At 41.8% G+C, this 25,092-nt stretch overlaps 1 protein-coding gene across 1 annotated transcript in view; it reads right to left on the reverse strand.

The window, feature by feature from the left end:
- Positions 1 to 9,734: 9,734 nt before the first annotated feature.
- Positions 9,735 to 25,092, reverse strand: part of adgrg2a (adhesion G protein-coupled receptor G2a) — a 32,413-nt gene continuing 17,055 nt past the window's right edge. Inside the window, exons 15-29 of the mRNA XM_028433553.1 lie at positions 24,757 to 24,770; positions 24,563 to 24,681; positions 23,443 to 23,579; positions 23,228 to 23,354; positions 22,928 to 23,083; positions 22,397 to 22,519; positions 22,258 to 22,303; positions 21,926 to 22,029; positions 21,718 to 21,842; positions 21,368 to 21,636; positions 21,177 to 21,276; positions 11,338 to 11,624; positions 11,152 to 11,253; positions 9,923 to 10,042; positions 9,735 to 9,838 (exon numbers count right to left, since the gene is read on the reverse strand). Of these exons, the coding sequence (XP_028289354.1) occupies positions 9,735 to 9,838; positions 9,923 to 10,042; positions 11,152 to 11,253; positions 11,338 to 11,624; positions 21,177 to 21,276; positions 21,368 to 21,636; positions 21,718 to 21,842; positions 21,926 to 22,029; positions 22,258 to 22,303; positions 22,397 to 22,519; positions 22,928 to 23,083; positions 23,228 to 23,354; positions 23,443 to 23,579; positions 24,563 to 24,681; positions 24,757 to 24,770 (1,933 nt within the window). The remainder of the gene's footprint in view (positions 9,839 to 9,922; positions 10,043 to 11,151; positions 11,254 to 11,337; positions 11,625 to 21,176; positions 21,277 to 21,367; positions 21,637 to 21,717; positions 21,843 to 21,925; positions 22,030 to 22,257; positions 22,304 to 22,396; positions 22,520 to 22,927; positions 23,084 to 23,227; positions 23,355 to 23,442; positions 23,580 to 24,562; positions 24,682 to 24,756; positions 24,771 to 25,092) is intronic.

The following is a 25,092-nucleotide window of genomic DNA, read 5'->3' on the forward strand; positions in this document are numbered from 1 at the left end:
CGCATGGTAGCTTTCACCCACTTACACATCAAGCACATTGCACATTGCTCCATTAACTTCCCAACTCTACAAGTCCAGACGCCTTGCTTCAATCTTCTCTACGTAACTTCCCATGTAGCTTCTACATTACTTACTCCTTTTTTAGTTCATTACAGTTGTTTTTCCTTTACTTTTGAGGGGGTGTTATGTCATACATCTATATATACAGTCACATACAGTGCATGCTCACCCCCTCCCTGGTAAGCACACACACACACGTTGCCAAGTTTCTTAAGGGAGACAGGCCACTCCTTTAGCATCTGTTTCATTAGGTTAGGCTATATCGATGGCCAAAGCAAAAACCGTTTCTAGTCCCGTCCCCACCTTGATTAACCATGTTTTGCAGGGAAACCCTGGTCTAAGGTCCACAGCAAATATTTATTAAGTAACTCAATGTAGCCATTATCCTCAAACTGCTAATACTAATGCCCCTCAGGTTTGCATGTACACCAATACACCATTTTGTAGACCATTTGACATCTCTGAATTTAAAGTGTTTATAATAGCTGGAGGACAATGAGTACACAAACAAAGCAAAGGCTCTGCTGATTCAGTGATTCCCTTCAATCAACATTTGATTGAGAGATTCACCTCATTGATCTGATGGTTCCCTGAGGAGGTTTTATTTGTGCTGATGCTGTCGGATGTTATTGGACATGCTGCTCACTCTCAAATAAAACACCGCTGCTGTATAACACTGTTTTGTATTAAAAGCTGGTTAGAGATGGAGCTATGCTGATTACAGCGTGCACTCTATGACATGCTTGATAAAAACTGATATCAAATAAAACATATTTATGAAAGCACACACAGGCACATACAAGCTGCTCTTGTGTTTTACTGCCCTTGGTAGTCACATTATTAGACACAGATTGCTCCTCAGCAAAATTCCATCATTTTACTGCCTGTATCCGTGTTAATAAGCTTTGGAGAGACAGAAGAAAACACCTTTATACTGAAAAGTTTTGCTAAAAATGAACTCACATTTATGAGAAAAATCCTACAAGTTTATGAAAAAAGATTGTCCAGATTTTCTGTTTTGTATTAAAAGTGATTTGAGTAATTATTTTATGACACAAAAAAGTAAACAGATCTATCACCTCCATATCTGAGTGTGTAAACTGAGCTGTATGATGTAAGCAGAGACATTCCAATATGAATCTGCTGGCTGCAATAACCCAGAAATACAAATAAGCCATGAGTATACATAACAAATGATACACAGCTTGAGAGGTACGACAGAACTATAAATATATACAAACCCTTCCAAGATTTGCAAGCTATATAAATAAATAAAAGCTATGGAGTATCCAATAGTGTATCATTTAGGAATCATTGCATGTTTTAATACACTGTACTTAAAATAAAATATGACTGCTGGTACATAAAATGCTAGTCAGGTGTTAAAGCCGCTTCCCCCGGGGAAAGACGAACCTTTCATTTGACCTGGATTAAATATTAATGGCCCTGCGATAATAGAGGACAGAAGTGTCCAGAATAGGAGGGGGGTCAGCCATTTGTAAATGTATTCCCCAGTTTTTCTCTTCTGTGCCGTCAGAGCATACAGGCAGCTCTCACATGGCGCAGCAGCACTAAAACGTAACCTTCAAATCTAATTAAAACTCAAGACGTGATGAAAAACACACACACACACTCCCCAATGACAGAACAAGCAAACAAGTGAACCAGACACGGACATATTCACTCTCCTATATGCTACTAGTCATGGAGGTCAGAATCAGAATCAGAATTACTTCATTTATCCCCAAGGGGAAATTCTTTTTTGTTACAGACAAATAGAAATCAAAGATAAAATTGAAATATTGAATTGAAATATAATAAATATCTAAATACCTAGACAGCATTTAAATCCCTGAGTTGTATCTAAAGAAGAACATATTTACTACTGTATAAACCTTTACATAGTAAAGAGCATGACATGAATGTACCAGTATGAATGTACAGTGTCTGAGTGACTGAGAGTCCAGGTCCTCTCCCACAACATGGCCGCCTTCCTGATGAGTCTGTTGAGTCTGTTGATGGTCCTCACCCTCAGACTGCTGCCCCAGCAGACACCAGCATACATGATGGCACTGGCCACCACAGACTCAGAGAACATCCTCATCATCGTCCTGCAGATGTTGAAGGACCTCAGCTGCCTCAGGAAGTAGCTCTGGTCCTTCCTGTAAACAGTGTCCACGTTTTCTCTCCAGTCCAGTTTGTGGTCCAAGTACATTCCCAGGTATTTGTACTCCACACTGACCCCTTTGATGCAGGTAGGGGTCACTGGAGCCTTTGTCCTCCTCAGATCCACCACTAGTACCTTTGTCTTGTCACATTGAGCAGTAGGTGGTTGCTCTCGCTCCAGGTGACAAAGTTATCCACCATGGACCTGTACTCCCTCTCATCACCACCAGAGACACATCCAACCACTGCAGAGTCATCAGAGAGTTTCTGGAGGTGGCAGGTCTCTGTGCAGTAGTTGAAGTCTTTGGTGTAGAGATTGAAGAGGAAGGAAGAGAGGACGGTCCCCTGTGGAGCCCCTGTGTTGCTGGTCAAAGATACAAGTGAGATAGTGAATAACAAAAAGGACCTGTCTGCATACATGAAAAAGCCAAATAGGGATTTAAGGGTTTAAATGTTGCATGTAACAGGCTTTTAATTGGAATGTTTTTGCTGCTGGCTGCTGTGATCACAACAAGTGTGGAAAAAGCCTTGATAAGAGCTGGTAAAGAATGGTGTGGGATCACACTGACATCTGGTGGAGGACAGCTGAGACTGCAGGCTATTTAAGAGAAATGTGCCTATATAAGTGATGCGATTAATGCTCATAGTAAATGTTTTTTTTTTAAATCACTGATTCAAAAATGTAAATTAACACAGACAGAAAAGTGAAAGAGTAGTGATAGTTAAAAAAACAGCCACTTATTAATATGGTTTTATGTTTCTTCCAACCATATTTGGGGACTTGCTTGGGGGTTCAGGCTCTGGGTTTCTGTAAAGCACCCAAACCCTAACCTCTATGCCACTTCAGTAATACTGCAGATGACAAGCAGGCAATAAAACTAGAGTGACGATGTGTCACTGTTCTAGTAGACTGTGATCACTAAAAAAACTCCACCAGATTAAGCTAAAAATCCAAGCATAATCTGCTCCTGACCAAGTTTAGTTCCCAACATAGGTTACCATGGTGAAGTAGCCAGGTTTTAAAGAGTCTCGCTTTGTGTTACACACCCCTTAGTCACTCTTCCAAAATTTCTTTTAGGAGCTCTTTCAAGGTCTAAGATGTGTTAATTTTTAGTCTCAATTTAAAAAAAAATATTTGAAACCCCAAGAATTTTTCATCACATAGTGAAGATTGAAGCAAGGCATCTAAACTTGTAGAGTTTTCTAGAAGACGTTTCGCTGCTCATCCAAGCAGCTTCATCAGTTCTAACTGTTTGGTGGGGAAACATGGTTTATATGTGGTTACAGACCTCAGTGGGTGGGTCTGTGTGAAACTTACAAACAATAGCACTAAATGTTTCCATACTTACCTGTGATGCGTAGAGAAGGTTGAAGCAAGGCGTCTGGACTTGTAGAGTTTTCTAGAAGACGTTTCGCTGCTCATCCAAGCAGCTTCATCAGTTCTAACTGTTTGGTGGGGAAACATGGTTTATATGTGGTTACAGACCTCAGTGGGTGGGTCTGGGTAAAACTTTAAAAAACTTACAAACAATAGCACTAAATGTTTCCATACTTACCTGTGATGTTCTGGCTGACTGGGCCAGGTGTGTCTAATGACTGGCTAACGACTATGAAACTGTCGGAGGGGGACTGGTTGACAGCCCTTTGTTCTTACTGTGGGTATGTGTAAACTTCCTGGGAATGGATGGTGACCTGCTGGACCTCTGCCTGACCACCACTTATTTCCAGTACAATGGGAACTTTTACAGACAGAAGCACGGCTGTGCGATGGGATCACCTGTGTCTCCTATTGTGGCCAACCTCTACATGGAAGAAGTGGAGAGAAGAGCCCTGAGTTCCTATCCTGGAACCACCCCCACCCACTGGTTTAGATATGTGGATGACACCTGGGTCAAAATCAAGACTAACGAAGTGGAACGGTTCACAGAACACATCAACGCAGTGGATAATAACATCAAGTTCACTCGCGAGGACACCAAGGACAACAATCTGGCCTTCTTGGACTGCACAGTACATATTGAGGAGGACAGGAGCCTCAATGTGGAAGTGTACAGAAAACCCACACACACGGACCAGTACCTGTTGTTTGATTCACACCACCCACTGGAACACAAACTGGGAGTCATCAGGACCCTGCAGCACAGAGCACAAACTGTACCCACCAGCTCAGAGGGGAAGAAGAAGGAGCAACACCACATCAGGAAGGCCCTGCAAACATGTGGCTACCCGAAGTGGGCACTCATCAAAGCCACAAAAACAAGACCCCCCAACAACAAGAAGAAGGACAACACCAGGCGGAGAAAGAACATCTCCATTCCATATGTGTCAGGAGTATCAGAGAAACTCCGCAGGATCTTCAACAAACATGACATCCCGGTCCATTTCAAACCTATGACAACACTGAGACAGAGACTGGTTCACCCGAAGGATAAGATTCCCAGGGAGAAACACAGCAATGTGATATATGCAGTCCAGTGCAGTGAGGAATGCTCTGATCTGTACATTGGAGAAACTAAACAACCACTCCACAGAAGAATGGCTCAGCACAGGAGAGCCACCTCTTCAGGACAAGACTCAGCTGTTCACCTCCACCTCAAAGACAAAGGACACTCCTTTGAGGACAACAACGTTCACATTTTAGACAGGGAGGAAAGGTGGTATGAAAGAGGAGTCAAGGAAGCCATCTATGTTAAGCTGGAAAAACCTTCCCTTAACAGAGGTGGTGGCCTCAGACATCATCTTTCTACCACATACAATGCAGTGATTCCATCCATTCCCAGGAAGTTTACACATACCCACAGTAAGAACAAAGGGCTGTCAACCAGTCCCCCTCCGACAGTTTCATAGTCGTTAGCCAGTCATTAGACACACCTGGCCCAGTCAGCCAGAACATCACAGGTAAGTATGGAAACATTTAGTGCTATTGTTTTTTAAAGTTTTACCCAGACCCACCCACTGAGGTCTGTAACCACATATAAACCATGTTTCCCCACCAAACAGTTAGAACTGATGAAGCTGCTTGGATGAGCAGCGAAACGTCTTCTAGAAAACTCTACAAGTCCAGACGCCTTGCTTCAACCTTCTCTACGTATGATGACCTGGATGACTGAGAATCTTCATCAACATGTTACCTGTGATGATCTGGCTGCCTGGGCCAGGTGTGTCTAACGACTGGCTAACGACTATGAAACTGCCGGAGGGGGACTGGTTGACAGCCCTTTGTTCTTACTGTGAGTATGTGCAAACTTCCTGGGAATGGATGGAATCACTGCATTGTATGTGGTAGAAAGATGATGTCTGAGGCCACCACCTCTGTTAAGGGAAGGCCCATAAAGGTAGGGTAGGACATTTTGAAAAAAAGTCAGCCAGATTTCGAAAGTAAACACACGCCCCTTTCTCTCGGAGCTCACCCCGAAGCCACGCCTCCCAATCACATGGACGCACATTACCTGAAGACAAGCTGAGGTCTGTGACTTCGGCCATCATGCACGTACCTCTCTGGTGCGCGCAGAGCAGGAAGAGCGTGACAACCAGCCAATACTCCGCGCAGGGTCGCCTCGTAGGATTGGCTGATGTTTTTAGTGTTTTATAGCTTCCACAGATGATTCATATTCTTTGTTTTAAAGCAAAACTGCCGAACTAATCGGTTGCTATCGGATTGTAAAGAGAAGTTACACTGATTTAACAAAAAGTGCATCAGAATGAAATCTCCTACCCTACCTTTTAGCAGAGGTGGTGGCCTAAATCTTCCTCAACAATTTTTCATCACCTTCACACCAGGGTGCCTGGGTGTTTTCATTGACTCGACTGTCTTTTGGATGTGCAGGATATGTGTACACCACAGTAGCATCAGCGAATTTCTATGTAGTCTGATGGAGAGGTTGGGTAACAGTGGGACATTATAAGATTAACTATTATATTCTTGTATTATATCTGTACTAAATGTGTGTTATGGGGCATATACATGAACACACATACGTGTGTGTAAAAATCATTCACAGAGAGAAATGATGTTGAGAATAAACAAAAAATGTGATCTGGTGATCCATCTACATTCAGTGCAGGTGTTTAGAAGACAGAAGTGCTATGCTAATGATGTTAGCTTACCTGCTAGGAAGACCTTCGACTTCTGGTCTTCTGCTGCCTGCTGAACGACTTGAACTGTTCTGATCTTATTTATCCACATTTCTTTCTGTGCAGATGGAGGCTTAAGTCCCTGCACGACACACTGCTGTCCTACAGGAGCACATTCAGCGGTAGACTGAGACTACGAGGAGCAGCACAGAATGCCACAGGAGGTCCTTCCTGCAAGTGGCCATCAGACTGTATAACTCCTCCCCTTTCTGTAGGGAGAAGAGCTAGATAATCATGTCAGGCATCACTGTCATTCCCTCCACTGGTCTATATTTATGCTTACTTAGCACCTTACATCTCCATATTGTATCCATGTATCATATATTGTGCTCATACTGCTTACTGTACTGTACTGTACTTTTTGGATTATAGTGACACATATACTCTTATACTCTGTGCTTAACTGCATGTAATGTAACTTGATACCTCTGGCACAAGAATTTCCTTTGGGATTAATAAAGTTTTATCTTATCTTATCTTATCTTATCTTAAGTCCTGGATATTTTAAACTTCCCTGGCTCCTCACTAGATTGTTTCTAAACCTTAACTGCATCAACCGCGATATTACAGACCTGCTGATTGTATGTCAAAGTGGCGGCTCCACGAAATAGCGCGTGACAGAATGTGACTAGAACAGGGAGCGGGTGCGTTCGTTTAATGGTTGCGGCTGGCTGCGCATGGGCAGTTAATATAAGCTCTGTGTGGTCGCAGAGGTGGAGAGTACAGGTATATAAGAAGCGGGACACTCTCTACTTCCTCTAGCATGACAGAGCTACAACTACAGGTGCTGGTCATGTAGTTAGAATATCATGAAAAAGTTGATTTACTTCAGTAATTCCATTAAAAAGTGAAACTTGTATAATGTATACATTCATTCCACACAGGCTGATATATTTCAAGTGTTTATTTCTTTTAATGTTGGTTATAACTGACAACTAATGAAAACCCCAAATTCAGTATCTCAGGAAATGAGAATATTGTGAAAAGGTTCAATATTGAAGACACCTGGAGCCACACTTCAATCAGTTCACTAACTCAGAACACCTGCAAAGGCCTTAAATGGTCTCAGTCTAGTTCTGTAGGCTACACAACCATCGGGTGTAGCAGTCTGTGTGGAATGAATGTATACATTATACAAGTTTCACTTTTTGAATGGAATTACTGAAATAAATCAACTTTTTCATGATATTCTAATTATATGAACAGCACCTGTTTATGCCCGGAAATGTATGTTTACAATGTTTGTTTACAAAAACAAAAAACAATTGTGCAAATCATTCTAAATCTAGGTGCTTAAAAAATGTAAAATAAATTCAATAGGGCTCTCGCACAAAAAGATGAATAATCAAATTTCATAATCATTTAATTAAATATTTTTAAAATAATAATAATACATATATAATGAATATATCAAAAATTGTTTGATATATTGTTAGTAGAAGGCAACATAAAAATGATTTACAACCAAAAACATGTATGAATGCTCATTTCCAGTAGTTGAAAAATAAATTGTTTAAACATTTTACTTCGTCTAGGCCAATCTAAACATTAGAGTTTGACAGTATTTTGAAATCACAAAAATCAAGATGGGCACATTTGCATGCTGACTGGGTTACCTAAATGTGTTTCTTGGCACACTTTGCAACCCTTAAATACCAATCATGGTTTAAATGTTTTAGTTTGCCAGGACTTCATCAGATCTGAGTCCCAGAATATGTTTTATATGTGTTAATTAATACATTCATGTAAAACTCGAGTTGTCACTGGGACGCTCATGTGATTCTTTCTCATCACTGTAACATCTGTTCCTCTTCATTATTCACTTCAGCACTGTGGTTCACATCAGAAGTCAAACTGTTCTGAGGCCTGAACTCATGTTAAACTTTTAATAGCTGTAACTGCCGACCTTGATGGGTGCGGACTGCAGCGGGTGGGCGTGAGGCGTTCTGCTGAAGGTTAACGAGGCAACGAGACGATTAAAGGTGTAAAGATGTCATGTTGAAAGTCTGACACACACACACAAATTAGAGCGACAGGCAATGAGTTGAAGTTTTATTATCTGGTCTTTCATGGCTCTTCTACAAGGACTTTTAATACAAATCTGTACCCGCTGAAAAGGACAGGAAATAAATTCTCACTCCAGTTTTGGAGTAAGGATTGTACTCTAACACAATAACACTGTTCTAAATAAAGCATTATCATTATCAAGTCAGTCTCAGTACCCTCACATACTCTCACGGACTAATATGACCAATTTATAATTAAAATTTTAAATTATAATATTAAAAATAATGTATTCTGTATCAGGTGTGATGGAGTATGTGACTTTGGCATGTGCACATTTGGCCTCGGTTAGGAGGTGATGGCCTGCTCCTTTCAGTTGGACCTCCATGAAAACTACACATTCATGTCAATGGTAAGAGACGATTGTTGTTTTTGTTAGATGCAGTTTTTGATTTGATAGTGAATTAAAGGACCATTTTGTTTATAACTTTGTTCTGGACTTTCACCCAGTAGACCAAGGATCATGCCCTCAATGTGTTGTTGTATAAGTTCTGTAGGATGCAAGTCTTGATGGTGTTGTGGATAGATAAAACAGATTTTTTTTTTCTGAAAGGAATATGAAAAGGCATTCCAGACTTGACTTTAAAGTTTTGTTTTTTCCTCTCAGATTTTTAACTTGAATCTCAGAATTGTAACTTTTTTTGCTTAGAATTCTGACTTCACCCTCTCACAATTGTTGATTTTTTTTCCTCAGATGTTTGCCTTTTTCCTCCCAGAATTTCAATTCTTTTGTGTCAGAAAATTGACTTTTTCCTCTCACTGCTCCCAGATTTGTTACTCTTTTTTTTTTTAATTTTGACATTAGTCTCAGAATTCTGACAACAAAAAGCCTGCCCCCCCTTTCCCTTTTTTTGAAAAATGAAGTCACCATTGACTACCATTTTTTCTGAAAACACAGGACTACAGGAATGAGTCCTAAAAACTGAATATGTGTTGCCTTGACCGAAGGTAGCTCAAGGTAACCAAAGCGATGCTTTGGTTATTAATAGAAAAAGATCTTTTTCTATTAATGTTTGAAAATAAACAAAAACAGCAAATATGTTGGCTGGATCTGTTCTAAGCTACAGTACTAATAAGATGCAGTTTTCTAGTGTGTAGCTTTAAAACACTCTGTAACAGTAAAGATATTTCAGTTCATCAGCGAGTGTGGAAATGATATGTCATTCTTCAGTCTCATGTCTCTCTCATGTCCTTCATTACACCTTTAAAACCTTCATCTACTCTTGTGGTTGCGTCATCCTGATCAGTGTACTGCATCAGCAGGAGATCACTGATCTCAGTGGATAATCACTGTAATTAAGTCACAGTCATCAACAGGGCTCGCTCTGCTGTAGCATATTTCTTCTGTGGATCTCGTTGAGGACGACGTCACTGTTGGAGCCGTCTGATATTCCACTGTCTGCAAACACAGAGCCTGAGGAGGCTGGGGGGGGGGGCATGTGATGAATACATCATAGATGATCTGACTGTATTCATAGTAATACATTTGAACACTTACCACTGCTGTTGGCGCCGTCGCTGATGACTGAGGAGCTTCGAGACATATAGTGAAGAGCTGAGGTGGTTGCCGTGGCGACTGAAAGATTTCTGTTGTTCTGGGTAGCTGTGCGGCTCCATTCTGTGGAATATGTAAAACCAAGCTTAATGAGTTGGTCTTTCATAGCATGGCAGGTCTTCTTGAGTTCCTTGGCCCCCTTTAGGGCAAAGCTTTTTCTTTAAATTGTGCTCAAAACCATCATGAGCAACAGATCCCTATACAAATACTCTTCAGGGTGCAATCAAACTAACTAGTCTGTGTGTGGGTGTGTTGATCATCACAATTACAAAGTTCTCAAGCGTTGTTTAAGTTACCATGGTAACCATAGACCGTATAACAGGGTTCCACCTCTGTCCACTAACATGGAGGTTTAAGAGCTATACTGCAGCCGGCCACCGGTGATAATTCAGAAGATTTTGTGTCATTTTCAGGGAGCTGATATGTCATCTATCTTTATATACTGTCTATGATGGTAACCAGCAAGTCAAGCATGTCCTCAGTCTGCTATGAGAAGAAGCAGCACATGTAATGGACAGGTAGTCAAAGAATGAAATGTAGTGATGGCTGAATTTCTTACTATATGACCTTTAGCAAACAGGAATACCAGTTATCTAGCCTTGTTATGTCACTTTCAACATCTCCTACCCAACCCAAAAGACTAAAAGGACACACTAACTGACAAATTTTTTAATGACGATGATGGAGGTCACACACTTAAGAACTGGTCCTGATAAGGGATCACAGACTAGAGGAATTGTCAAACCAACCAAAGTCAACTAAAGCAAACTCTTGCAATGGCCAGTTGGTGGCAGGTTTGGATCAAGTAGTGGAGGAGTCGAGTATTGTTTTGATATTCCCGCTACTTCCTGTTGTCTTCTCATGCTGTCATTACATTATGACACCTCCTTTTGTCCCATGCTCTCTGTTCATTGGCTGTTGACAACACATGTTTACAGTTGGGTCTGTAATCAGTTCACATTACAGGACTGCGTCCAGACTTGGCTCAAAAAATTGTTTGATTGACTGCGACTGAGGTCGGGTCGGGTCTGATTTTAGTGCAGACAACACATGACGACTGTCCCCAATTAGTGTAGGCTGGTGCAGGCTTTGCCCGACAGGGAATTATGGGTAAAATCGGGCAAAAAGCCTGTGGTGCCAATGCATAATTACCACACATTCAGCTCACCCACCTGAGTTTTCAGCCAGTCGCAGTTTTCCACAACAAAGATAGGTCCTCCACTGCCGACGGACGTTCTCCTTCACAGCACAGTGGAAAACAAAGACAAAGAAACCTACGCAGGATGAAACAAACTGTAAGAACGCAGCTTATGATTGACTGTGCAGTGTGGATAAACTCTTGTCTGTGGGTGCATCACCTTGCAGAGAGTTGAATATGGAGAAAAGGTAAACAAAGGGTAAATAAAGCGGACCCCAGGCGAACAGAGCAAAACCCCAGGTGAGGCCAAGCAGGATGACGAGGCCGGTGATGCTGCGCAGGTCAGTCATCAAACCCCGGTTGGGTGACTGGTTCTGCGGATTCTGCTTTTTGATGCGGGCCAGCTGAACCATGACGTCAATGAAGACCAGCAGGCACAGAACAAAGATCAGAAGGAAGTAGGCCACTACACCGACGTAGAAGGCAATGTTGTTACGGAGCCAGCAGCTAGAGGGTGACACAAAAATATGTAAGAGCTAGGCAGCATTCACGCACCATTGAGAGGCAAAACACAAAATCACTGGGAAACTCCGCAGGCAGAAATAATAGAATAGAATAGAATAGAATAGAATAGATTAGAATAGAGTTTATTTGTCATATTTACAAGTACAAACATACTGGTACACAGCGAAATTACGTTAGGAGTATGCCTCCAAGCCGCAGCAGATATCTGTGCCGCCACATGCGCTCCCCGAAAGTTAGATTGCAGTTGCATTTGCGATACATACAAAAATCAGCACAAACATAATGACATTAACATTTGATTACAGTACACGTGGTAACGTGATGGAATTTTTTCATGGACACCAAGGATGAGGGAAGAAAACAACAGATACGGAGGCAGCCGTTTTAGGTCAGGGCAGGGTTAGGGAGGGGAGTGTATGTGCGTCAGTTCCATGGGAGTGTATGCGATAGTGAGACTGAGACCGGCGGACAGTACATCAGTTGTCCTTGAAGGGAGATAGGAAGTTGCACAGGAGTCAGATAGGAGCACAGCTGCTGTGCTATTCTTCAGGGCCAGGAGAGGGAGGGGGGGGGGCAGATGGAAAAAAACAGCCAAGAAAATCATACAACAATTTCGATCAGTGATTAATTTGCCCAGATCAGTAATCAATCAGTCAGTCTGGCCTCAGTGCTCATTCGTCCCTAACAGGTGCACGGAGAACCTTCGACATCTCATCCAGCCTGACAGATATTCCTTCCATTGAGATCCTCAAGTGGTCGGACTGTCTTCCGATGTTGTCTACCTGCTTGCAGCCCTCTCCGGAGCAGGCTGAGATCAGCCCCTCAATCCAGTCCATCTTCTGATGGAATTCCGAGATCCGAGGTTCCACGAGCCCAGGGTCGTGTTTTGTGTCCAAGCTTAGCGGTAGTGCCAATTTGCCAGCAGCAGCTTTTCCTATTTTTCGGTACAGCAGGACAGCTCCCCACGTAATTCAGAAGTATGCCTACTACCAATGTCCAATAAATGAATAGATCCTCCACATCTTCCAGGGTCAGTGGCTGGAGACATACCAGACGCCAGGTTTCCCAGGAATCACGGACATATCTGCCAGCAAAAGTCCCTTCAGGGCAGAGGGGTTCTCCCGGTGATGTGTACCTTTGTGAGAAAATGTTGTCCAATGCACTGAGCAACCAATTTATTAGCTCCATGTCAAGTATCCCAAGAATAGCAAAGCATGAACTAAGAACACCAGGGGAAACTTGAGGAACAAAAAATCACTGGGAGAAAACCCACAGGTACTACCAGGCTAGGCTACACAGGTAGGCACAAGGCGAGAACAGGTTGATACCAAGGCTGAAGTGAACGTGACCTCTTGCAGAGGAAACAAGACAATCTGGCAGGGAGTGCTGGGAGAGACAAGACTAAATACACAGGCAGCAGGGAAGACAATGAGATGCAGGTGAGACACATTAGGGAGGAGGCAGGTAATCAGCGGGAGGAGGGAACACACGAGGGAGAGGAAGACAAAACACAGAGAAGTGTCAGTGGTTACCAAAACAGAAACAGGAAATGAACAGACTTTCAAAATTAGACCTGGCTCGAAGACGGATCCTGACAGGCCTTGCTCATCCCATTACCTAAAGTTATGAGCCAAAGCCTGATTTAAAATTGGCATTTAATGCTTTGAACCATTTGAATTAGTGAAATCTGGTCAGAATTATTTCTAAGAATAGTGCAACAATGAGGAAGCATATTTCAGAAATATGTATATGTCGTCCTCACCACTGGTTCAGTTGGTTATGTTTTTATTTGCATCTCTGGTTTTATCTGGTTATTTTAGTGCATTTGGTAATGCACTAATGTAACCAGTTTGTTTCTGAGGCTCGGTGGGAGGCTCCAGGATGCTCCGACCGCCGCCATGTTGGCAGCATCACAATCCGCCAAAACTCCAAATACGGACAAAAAAGGGGAGCATGAGCGGTGTTGAGGAGGTCGGGCGATAGCGGAAGCAGGAAACTCACGCTGTGATACAGCAACCACGCGTCACTCAAAGTGGCAACGCCCAAAATTATGCGTAATTTTAAAACTTAACATAATTAAAACAAGTGAGTTGTAAAAAAGTTCTCCCCCAGTACAATTGACACTAGAAGAGAACCTATCTTTTGAGACCAGAATGTTTTTTTGTACCAGGCTGTTTATTTCTGCTGTGAAGTCGGCCATTTTAACATGGGAGTCTATGGGAAATGACTCGCTTCTGGAGCCAGCCCCCAGCTTCAAGTTCTGACACTTCTGCATGGGCTTCAAGTCTGAGCCCGGAGGTTGCCGCTTGGTTTTGCCCTGTTTTCTGTATTACTTTCATAATTTAGTTTCCTTGTGTGTTCTACTTGCTCCTGTGTTTCCTGCATTGTTGATTACCTGCCCTGCCTCGATTATCCTCACCTGTGTCTTGTTAACTTTGTGTATTTAAGTCTTGTGATCCCGTTTTTCTATGTCAGGTTGTCTGTTTTACTACCGGTGATGTCTTCTTTCCATTTGCTTTTTTTTATATTCTTTAGTTTGTACTTGGTTTATTACATTTTATTTGGATTTTTGTGGCTTTAATAAAGCTCACTTTCTGTTAGATTTGTTCTCCTATGTGTCTGCAAACAACATCTTTAGTCAGAATAATCCCAACAATGCACTGCATCGATAGAGAGAGCCTGGCCCGTCTGAGGCCGAAGATAGAGACGCGAAATTCTATGTAGCACTCAATGCCACAGTGATGTACATCTCAGCATTCTCACATAGATTTCAATTTGTTGCCATGTGGATTCAATACATTTGGTGGTTATGTGACTGTTGTTGGAGTTATTTTATTACTTATTACTTGTTTAAGTATTATACATTTATTCTTATAAAAGTGTTCCTTATTTTCTGTAGACGTGTCGTATCATGCATTATCTTCTGTAGCCAGCTTGCATGTAAATAGCTGGTAGACAAGTCACGGCGGGGGCAGTGGAGCAACTTCACCAAGAAACGAGAAGGAAGCACACCACGGTTTCGAGAAGGGTGTCAGTGAAGATATGAAAAGAGTGATTTAAATACTGAACAAGATGTTTCCCTTTTCCCCTTAGTAACAATGTTGTAAAAATAGGGCACTCCTACATTCAATAAAAGGCAGGCGAGCCAGAGACTGTTTCAGAGTGAGTTTGGAGATTGTAACTGAGCAGTCTCTGGGGTCACTCTCCTTGCAAGTAAAAAGATATCTAACTCTCTGTGTCTCTTTTGTACAGGTTGTGTAATACAAATGTTTGGGGTTTGAACCTAACATTAATTGGTCCTTCGAGCCGGATTCCAAGATACCTGACGATTCCAGCGCGTGAGGGAGACACCAGGAAAAGTCAGTGGCCACTGCATAAAGACCCTTTCCGGGACTGGTCTCTCCCTTACGGGTTGGGGTCCGATGGTTGACGGAAAGTCCAGGAGACACAGACGAGTGTGAGTATAGATTTCCTTAAAAAGGGGGAATGTGTGAAAGACGCGCGCAGTAAAAGATAAAATTAAAAGTAAAAAGACAAGAGGATAGTGAGATCCTCTGTGTGTTGAAGAAGTGACAAGAGGATAGTGAGATCCTCTGTGTGTTGAAAAAGTGAATAAAACCCTGACAATTCTAGACTCTATCAGGTCAAGTAAAAAAGTCCGCAGGAGGGTAGACTCCCCTAGTTTAAAACGACTAGTTAAATTCTACGTAGGTCAGCGGAACCTGTTTGGCAACTGTGTTAAAATTAAAAGTAAAAAGTGAAGTGCACGTTCGAACAAAAAGGTGTGAATGAAAGTGTGAATGAGAGTGTGAATGGAAATTCTGTTTCCACTTGGAAATTGAGTTTCATATAATACAACGAGAGTAAATTTGGTGAGTCCTTGTGGATGCATGTAGGCAAGAAAACTCCACCTGAATAAGGTTGAAGTGAGTTTTACCACAACAGACTGTTTTCACCAAACTCGTTGACAAAAATCCAGTGTTAGAATACACCAGGTATTGACACCCACTGGATCTAAAACACATTTAAACATGGGTAAAGAACAAAGCAAATTTCTTGAAGGAATGCAAAATAAAGATTGGAAAATATTCGAAATTACGAAACCAGAAGCGTTAAAACCATTACAAATATGGGTAGAAAAATATGGATTTTCAGGCAAATTACAAACCACAGAATTAAAAGCTTTGCAGGTAAAAATAAAAACAGAGTGTAAAGATAAAAAAGATAAAATGGATAAACACGGATTTGAGATGACTAAGGTGAGAGGAAAGCAAAACAGGAGAATTTATTGAAACAAGTTCCCTCTGAACTATGGTCACAAGGACCCACGGATGTAGGACTAGTGAAACGAGCACAACCGGTAATAATCAGGCCCAAAACAGAACATCGTCCTAGAATAAAACAGTATCCTTTAAAGCCTGATGCAATGGAAGGAATAGAACCGGTAATTGAGGATTTAAAGAAAGCAGGTGTATTGATAGAATGCGCAGACTCCCCAGTGAACACGCCTATTTTTCCAGTGAAAAAGGCGCCTCCATCTACAGGGTGGAGGATGGTTCAGGATTTGATAGCAGTGAATAATGCAGTAATTCAGAGGTCTCCATGCGTAGCAGACCCACATACACTATTAAATTCACTGAATCCAAAAGCTAAATATTTTACTGTGATAAGACATAAGCAATGCATTCTTTTCGGTACCAGTGCATAAAGATAGCCAATTCTGGTTTGCATTTACTTTCAAAGGAAAAAGATACACATACACCAGGTTGCCTCAAGGTTATTGTGAAAGTCCAACTATTTATTCACAAGTAATTGCTTCTAGTCTTTCCACTTTTGAACCTCCAAGTAAGAGTCAATTGCTTACTTATGTAGATGACATTCTTGTGGCGTCAGAAACAGAGGCAGGCTGTAAAACGGACACGATTGCATTGTTAAAACATTTGGCACAAGAGGGCCATAAAGTAAACAAAAGCAAACTACAGTTCTGTCAGGAAAAAGTAAAATATTTAGGACACCAGTTATGTACAGGGGGGAGAACAATACTGGAGGAGAGAAAAGCTGCAATTCTACAAGCACCCAAGCCACTAACAAAAAAGCAAGTTGCAATATGCAAATGTCCCACTCACACACGGGGAACTGATACAGTCTCTAAAGGAAATGACTTTGCAGACCAAACAGCAAAAGCGGCTGCATTGAAAGAAATGAAACTCTGTGTGGTCTCAGAAGACCAAATGTCACACGACACTTTAAAAGACATGCAGCAACAATCGCCTGATGCTGAAAAAGCCATATGGACAAAAAATGGAGCAAAACAAACAAATGATATCTATGTATGACCTGAAAACAAACCAATCCTACCAAAAAACTTATATAAATGGGCGGCTATATTGAGCCATGGATCAACTCATGTCTCAACAGGAGGGATGGTAGGACTGGTACACAGGACATATACAACCTATGGGTTTACTTCCTATTCAAAAAATTTTTGTAGAGCATGTTTAATTTGTGCTCGACACAATCCACAGGGAAACCTCAGGCCAAGACGAGGAAAATTCCCTACACCTCAATATCCTTTCCAAAGCATACATATGGATTTCATTGAATTAAATCAGAGTGAAGGGAAGAAATTCTGTTTGGTGATCATAGATGCTTTCTCCAAATGGATAGAGTTGTTTCCCACTAAAACACCTGACGCCCTAACCGTCGCTAAAGCTTTATGCAAAGACATCATCCCTAGATTTGGTATTCCAGAAACCATTTATAGTGACAACGGTTCACATTTCGTAAACCAGGTAATCACTAAAATAGGTCAGGCTTTCCAGATTAACCTCAGAAATCACTGTGCGTACCATCCCCAAAGCGCAGGGTTAGTGGAAAGAATGAATGGAACTATTAAAAACAGATTAAAGAAAACTATGGATGAGACAGGACGACAATGGACACAGTGTCTAGACCTAGTGAAGTTACACACTAACATTACTAGCACAACAGGTTTAACTCCATATGAGACCATATATGGTAAACCTTACAGACTTCCTCTTTTTGATAACACATGGGAGACAGCAGAGGAAGTCACACTCGCAGATCACATGCGGAAGCTGTTTGAACACAGGCAGAAGGAAGCAAACAAAGAAACTGAAAACTCATCATCTGTCTCTTCACAGGAACACCTCGTCACGCTAGGTGATTGGGTCCTAGTTAGAAGCATCAAATGCAGACATTGGCATTCACCTAAGTGGGAAGGTCCATTCCAAGTACTGCTAACCACAGGCACCGCGCTCAAAATAGCGGAAAGATCAACCTGGATTCATCTCTCACATTGTAAGAAAGTTCTAAATTATCAACCCTCTGTGACGTCATAGGATAGTTACTTCCCTGAGTAGGCTAGAGGACCTCAATAGGCACCCATAGACTAAAAGGCCAGTTACAAAGGGAGTTATTGATAACAGATCTTAACTGTCTCAACCCTGGTGAAGATTGTACTCTAAGTCTGGTGGGGTGTATAGGAGAGTCCTACAGGCAATATGGAGTTTGGACGACGTCATAAGATTGTGTGTGGTCTTGGTTTTTCTACTATTATGGTATGAAGACTCCTTAAATAGTAGAGTGTCAAAAAGAGCTCATCTGCTTATGATATAGCTACGGATAACCCTTGCAATACTACCACTATAGCTTCTAGCTGGTTCACACAACTATACTTACTGTCATAATGATGAATGATGCTTGGTACAGGAAGAAAAGAAGTGCAAGCATCAGTGCTGATCCGACCTATATTGATGCTATAGGAGTTCCCAGAGGAGTTCCAGATGAATACAAACTAGCTGATCAGGTTGCTGCAGGATTTGAGTCTCTATTGTGTTGGTGGTGTACTATTAATAAAAACGTAGACAGAATCAACTACATCCACTATAACGTGCAGAGATTAGGAAATCAAACTGAAGCAGCACTCACCGCTGTCCATGAGCAATTGTCGGCTACCTCCCTTATGGCCTTCCAGAACAGAATTGCTGTAGACATGCTTCTTGCAAAAGAAGGTGGTGTCTGCACCATTTTCGGGGAACAGTGTTGTACTTTTATTCCTAACAACACAGCAGCTGATGGCAGCCTCACAAAAGCAGTGGAGGGATTGCGTACCCTGAACCAAAAGATGAAGGACCATTCTGGAGTCGACACCACCGTGTGGGACAGATTTGGTGATGTATTTGGCAAATATAAAACGTTAATGACGTCAGTACTGTTATCCATTGCTGTTTTTGCAGCCATTCTCACCTTATGTGGATGTTGTTGTATTCCATGTATTAGAGTATTGTGCGCCAGAATTATCACAACAGCAATTGGACCTGTTCAAGCTAAAGTTGATCAAATGTATGCATTAATCCCTGCAAATAACAACACAGCTGATGACACATAAGAGGCCGAAGCAGATGTGGATGACGACGACGATCCAGAGGAACAGCTCCCAGATCTGTTCCCTTACCCAGAAGATTACAACTGACCTCTGAGTGTACCATTTAAACTGTCTAAATGACTACATAACTGAAAATCAAAAGAAGTGGTTATGCTAAGGATAAATTGATAGAATAAATGTATAAACAGGAGGGAAATGTTGGAGTTATTTTATTACTTATTACTTGTTTAAGTATTATACATTTATTCTTATAAAAGTGTTCCTTATTTTCTGTAGACGTGTTGTATCATGCATTATCTTCTGTAGCCAGCTTGCATGTAAATAGCTGGTAGACAAGTCACGGCGGGGGCAGTGGAGCAACTTCACCAAGAAACGAGAAGGAAGCACACCACGGTTTCGAGAAGGGTGTCAGTGAAGATATGAAAAGAGTGATTTAAATACTGAACAAGATGTTTCCCTTTTCCCCTTAGTAACAATGTTGTAAAAATAGGGCACTCCTACATTCAATAAAAGGCAGGCGAGCCAGAGACTGTTTCAGAGTGAGTTTGGAGATTGTAACTGAGCAGTCTCTGGGGTCACTCTCCTTGCAAGTAAAAAGATATCTAACTCTCTGTGTCTCTTTTGTACAGGTTGTGTAATACAAATGTTTGGGGTTTGAACCTAACACTGTGCAGGAGTTTTTGTATGCAAACTTTTACATAATGACTTAATTAATTCTTCAAATAGATGTCTGTATGTCTAGTGTACAATATAGAGACATAGAGTGCCAGTATGCAACAAATGACTTGTATAAAAAAACCATCCTGTAAACTTGAAGGAGGAAATTATATATAAAGTTTTTTTGTTTGTGTGTTTGTGTGTTTGTTTGTTTGTTTGTTTGTTTGGTTGGTTGGTTGGTTGGTTGGTTGGTGGGTTGCCTGCCGACGTTACGCTCACAAAATGACGTCATTTTTCTCTCGGACTGCCCGTTGTGCAGCACTCTCTTCGACAAATGGCCCGGGCAGAACTTTTTCTCTCAAGGCTGTGTGTCAACCATGCTGTGATTGGTTGGAATTTATTGTGGGCGTAATGAATGTGGAGAAGCCAAGAGCTTCTTCAGGTGCAGAACACACAGACAGAAGGAGGAAGTACAGCGACGATGGACAGTTTAGATGAGCAGCTGGCAAACAGCTCCTGGAAGGAGAGTCTGTCCAAAAGGTGGCGATAAAAACTAATCCTAGTATTGATCACAGCGTTACAGTGGCTGGACGCGCACATTAAACACCGGGAGACGGGATGTATTATTGCAGACAGTCATCCACACGTTCTGAAGGGTGAAAGTATTTACTTTGCACTGTGTTACCATGTAGCGTGTGTTCACATATATAGAAGTTTGTCCCTCTTCGTTTTTATACATATACATTTATATTTTTAAGTGTTTATTACTCAATAATGTGTTTTTATGAGTTTTATGTTAGGAACTTGTATAGAAAGTAAGTATACTGAATGTATTAAGAAGTGTGGAATTTTATTCTTCTCATATAACTTAGTTTTGTAACTACTACGGACTCACAACCTATGAGATTTAAGGAATTGAGTAAACACTAATGGTCTATTCGACCCAGGGTCTGCAGGGGGATAGTAGATGCCCCTGTGGGCTGGCAGGTAGGAACACCCATGGGGTATATCAATGTGTGAATTTCATGTCCAGTTGTTGATGCGTTCTTCTTTGTGGTTCATGGTTGTTTTTGCCTTCTTCTTTGTGTCTCAACAACCCAGAGCTCTGTGACTCAGAATCTGCCTCATTGTTCAATAAAATGTAATCTTGAGACCAGAATTTATCTGCTCCTTCCTCATAAACCAACTCCGGATTTTTACCCCGACAGTTCACAGAATTAAACTCACACAGACCAGAGGTCTGCTAAAGTCAGCTACACTGATCTTCTATCTTCTATCATGCTATACGCCCTCTTCCCTGAGCATTATCAGCTCGTTAGGCCAGGTAACCACAACTGTGCTCACAATTTGCAATACAATTGCATTGTCCACCTTTTGTGTGTGACCTATTACCAAATAATTTATCTTTAAATTCATTTAGAATTTTTGTTAAATAAACAAATACATAACATAAAATGTGCATAACTTACAAGTCATCTGAAGTGCCATCTGTGTATTTTCCATATGTAACCAGCCCATAGTTGTCTTTATCCACTGATATGACGATTATCACCACAATAAGGGGAATACCTGCAAATAATAAGAAGTCAAACAGGTAAGTACTGAAATCATTTCTTATTTATTATATATAATATTTGTAGTTGAGTTTTAAGTTTCTTACCCCAGCCCATCAGTGAGAACTTCAGCATGTATCTGCCCAGGTAAGGCGTGAACACTCGGACAATGCTCAGGTACATATGCAGGGCCTCAAGCCCCGCCCAGGTGAATGATGTTAGCAGGAAGTAGTGCAAGAAGAAGGCGGTGCTAATACACAGCCCAATAACTGGGTAGAGAGCCAGCCAGCCGTCAACCAAAAAGACCAGGTTAAGAAAGAGGAGGGACAGACAGAGCTGGACCAGGATCTTAGCTGGAATGTCCCTCAGCAGTTTTCTGCAAGGACACAGCTTTTATTATATGATTTTTGACATTATTATTTTATTTTTGCTTTATGTTAACATGATGGAGCCTTACTCAAATAAAAAATATGTCAGCAAGGTGACGGCCAGGAAAATAGCAGAGATTCCACAGCCGATGTAGGTGATGAAAGTGAGAATCTGCGCCTGCTGGCGGTCAATCATTCCTTCTCTGGACAAATCCTGGCACACATAATCCAGTCAGATTATTTATGCTGCTATAATTTTGCCATTTTCTTTGACACATCACACACACAAACACTGACCAGCAGTATCGCAAAAGATGTGAGATGGTTGCAGCTGCATGTTGTATCCTCAGGAGTGGCGTTGACAACAAGGCAGCCAATGGAGCTCCAGCCTCCTCCACCAGCTGAAGAATGATGACCGTGTTGTTCAGCGTACATGATGTGGGTGATTTTTGGGTCTAGACTTTTATGTGTCAATAATACACCTTCAACAATAGGTGGTGCCAAAAATGTGTAAAATGAGTGTACATCCCAGGACTCAAAGAACCCACCCGTGTAAACTAGTTTACAGTGCCAGAGGACTGCATGGTAGTGAGTGATCATTCTAATAAGTTCACCAAGCCTGTACTCACCATTCAGATTGAAGTCCCAAAATGCACAAGAGGCCACATAGTTGGCCTGTAGACAAAGAACAAGAACTCGTTACAGATTTTAATTCTTGTCAAGCTTTTATTTTGAAAAGCTCACATGAAAAATTCACATTTTACTTACATATATTGGGTTGACATTTCTGATGGTAAACTTAATGTTTTCACTTAGGTTGCTGATTGACAGATTGGCTACACTGGAGCCCAGAACCGAACTGACAAGAGTTTGGTTATTTAATGATGTGTCCTACAAAACATAAAGCAACATTTTTGGTTAAATGCCCACATATTCCCAGGCAAAGGAAATATAAACACATTTTTACAGTAATAGAAATAACCACTGTAGAATGGAGCAAGCAAAAATGAAGATTTATTTCCTTGTGCTGAACACGAGGGGGGGGGGTATAGATTTATGACCTATACAGGTTGAGGGTGAGGTTGACACAAAATGCGTGGGTGAAACAATGACAGTGCGGTTCCACTTCTCAACCGCTACTGTGCAGATTCCTGATCTAAGACAGTGTCTTTTTCCAACTTAGTGACACCTGTAAGTAAAATATTTTTGGCCTCACTTTTGTACAATGGGCGAAAGTGGAATCGCATCATCCACCTCTATATACAGTGTATGATAAAATAGAATGAATTCAGAAATTACCTGAAAAAGTGTACTTTTAGTGTAGAAAGTGAACTGGACTCTGTTGGCCTGCTGCTGCTGTTCAAGACTAAGACCTGATGTGAGGGAGGAGGGTAAGAATACTGATCCCAGAGCAGAACCTGACCTCTTGAACCGTGACCTGCTGAGGGCACGCAGCTGGAAGTGAGATGGTATAAATAAACGGTAAAATTAGGTTAAGTGGTCAAGTTCAGGTAAGCATTTTGTAGCCTAATGTCCATGTAAGATCTGTCTTAAATTCATGTAGGCTACCTGGATGTTCTCAGTGTTAAAAATGTCAACAGAGGTTGCTGGGAAGTTGGTCCCATCCACTGTTCTGACTGCTAGAACCAGTGAAGGTGAAGAGAGGATTCCCCTGTCTCCATTGACAGCCAGCTTAAGACCCAGATTGTCCACCATACGAATCAGCCTGGAGAGATGACAGACAAATGTTAAAAATATAAAAAATCCAATTTGTGTGTCCATGTGAGTGTGTGTGAAGGACATGTGGGGTGAACCTGTTCGAAGATGAAGTTAGCGCCTGTGAGTCACCGTTCATCAGGTTGCTGATGGCGTTGATGGCCTTGTTTCCCACGGCTTCAGAGACAGAGGGACCATCCAGGAGCTTCTCGAGCTTCCCCACCAACTGTGCCACCTGCAACATACAAAGAGTTATGGCCAGTTTACACTGTGCAATTTTGGGCTGTCCCAGATGAAAGACGAGAATCGTAGGAGAATCGTGGAGATATCTTTGGTCGTGGCTCTAAAACGGTGGTCTTACATCGCACTGTGAGACAACATAATGACTTCCATTGCATCTTGCGACCAAAGATACGCTGAGATAAAATTCTAGCGTTGTCAGAAATGTCCTTTGTGGGTATTTTGTCACAAAATGCCTGCAAAGGTTTCTCTTAGTCTGGCCCAGAAGACAGTCATTGACACCTGCCAAGGATAAACCAGTACATGTTCATAGAAAGTTGGGCGGAGGTGGGAGGTGTGGTAGAAAAAGATCCACATTCCTGTCCATCCAATCCACAGTGGACTGAGGCTTGATTCAGTGCATCAAGAACCACCACACACAGACGGATCAAGTAATTCGGCTAAAATTGTTGCATTCCTCATGTCAAGCCAATCCTGAATCCAAGGATTCTAAATTTGCTTTTGACAGTTCAGGGGATTTCAACGGATTTGATCCCTTCCTGCACCCAATGACGCATCACATGCGTCCAAGCTAAAACTACGCCCTTGCCTGAACCAGAGACAATGTCAGAAGCACCTTAACTGTTCCAGCAGGACACGGCACCTCCCTATACTGCCAAAAGTACTGAAAGCTGCTTAAATGGCCCTGATATTACTGTACTGGATTAACCAGCAAACTCTCCAGTCCTGAACCCCATAATGAATCTATGGAGTATTATCCAAGTGGAAGGCGAGAGACACCAAATCCAAAACCACAGATGAATTGAAGGCTGCTATCAGAGTAACCTGGGCTGTTGCCGTGACCCCTCAGCAGTTCCCACAACCTGACTGTCTCCATGGCACACCCCACAGATGCACAAATATTTAGTAATTTGTTAGTATCGGTACCATAAGCATAGTCTGCAACAAAGTTAAACGCTATTGGATGAGCAGTTTTACCTCAGAGGAGTTGAGCTGAGACGAATTTTGTGCTTGATCCAACAGCTCATTCGCTGCCTCCTCCTGTGCTTGTTCGCTTTTAGTCGTCTGTTCGCCGGTTGTAGGTGTAGTTCCAACACCTCGACAAGAAGTACAGAAAAAAGTTCTTATTTTGGGCAATCAAACCATATTACAGTAGAGGGATCTTTGCGTACCAGTGGTCGTGATCCTAATTGTAGTAGCAGTGGTGTTGCCACGTGTAGATATAGTAGGAGTGGTAGTTGCAGTGGTTGTGGTCGCAGTTGTAGCAATAACAAGAGATGTGTTGGTTGTCGTTGATAACATGCTGGTGGAGGCTGTGGTCTGACTCACTGTAGTGTGATTTGCAGTCAGGTTGTTCAGTGAAGATGTTGTTGTGTCAACAATTGATGTCGTATTTTCTGCGTTGACGTTTTTTGTGGATGTGGATTCAGTAGATTGTGTAGCAGTGGTGAATTGTGTTGTATTTCCCCGAATTGGTGTAGTGCTTGTGTCGACTGCAGCTGTTTGAT

The sequence above is a fragment of the Parambassis ranga genome, chromosome 20 (assembly GCF_900634625.1).
Source record: "Parambassis ranga chromosome 20, fParRan2.1, whole genome shotgun sequence".
NCBI classification, from domain to species: domain Eukaryota; kingdom Metazoa; phylum Chordata; class Actinopteri; family Ambassidae; genus Parambassis; species Parambassis ranga.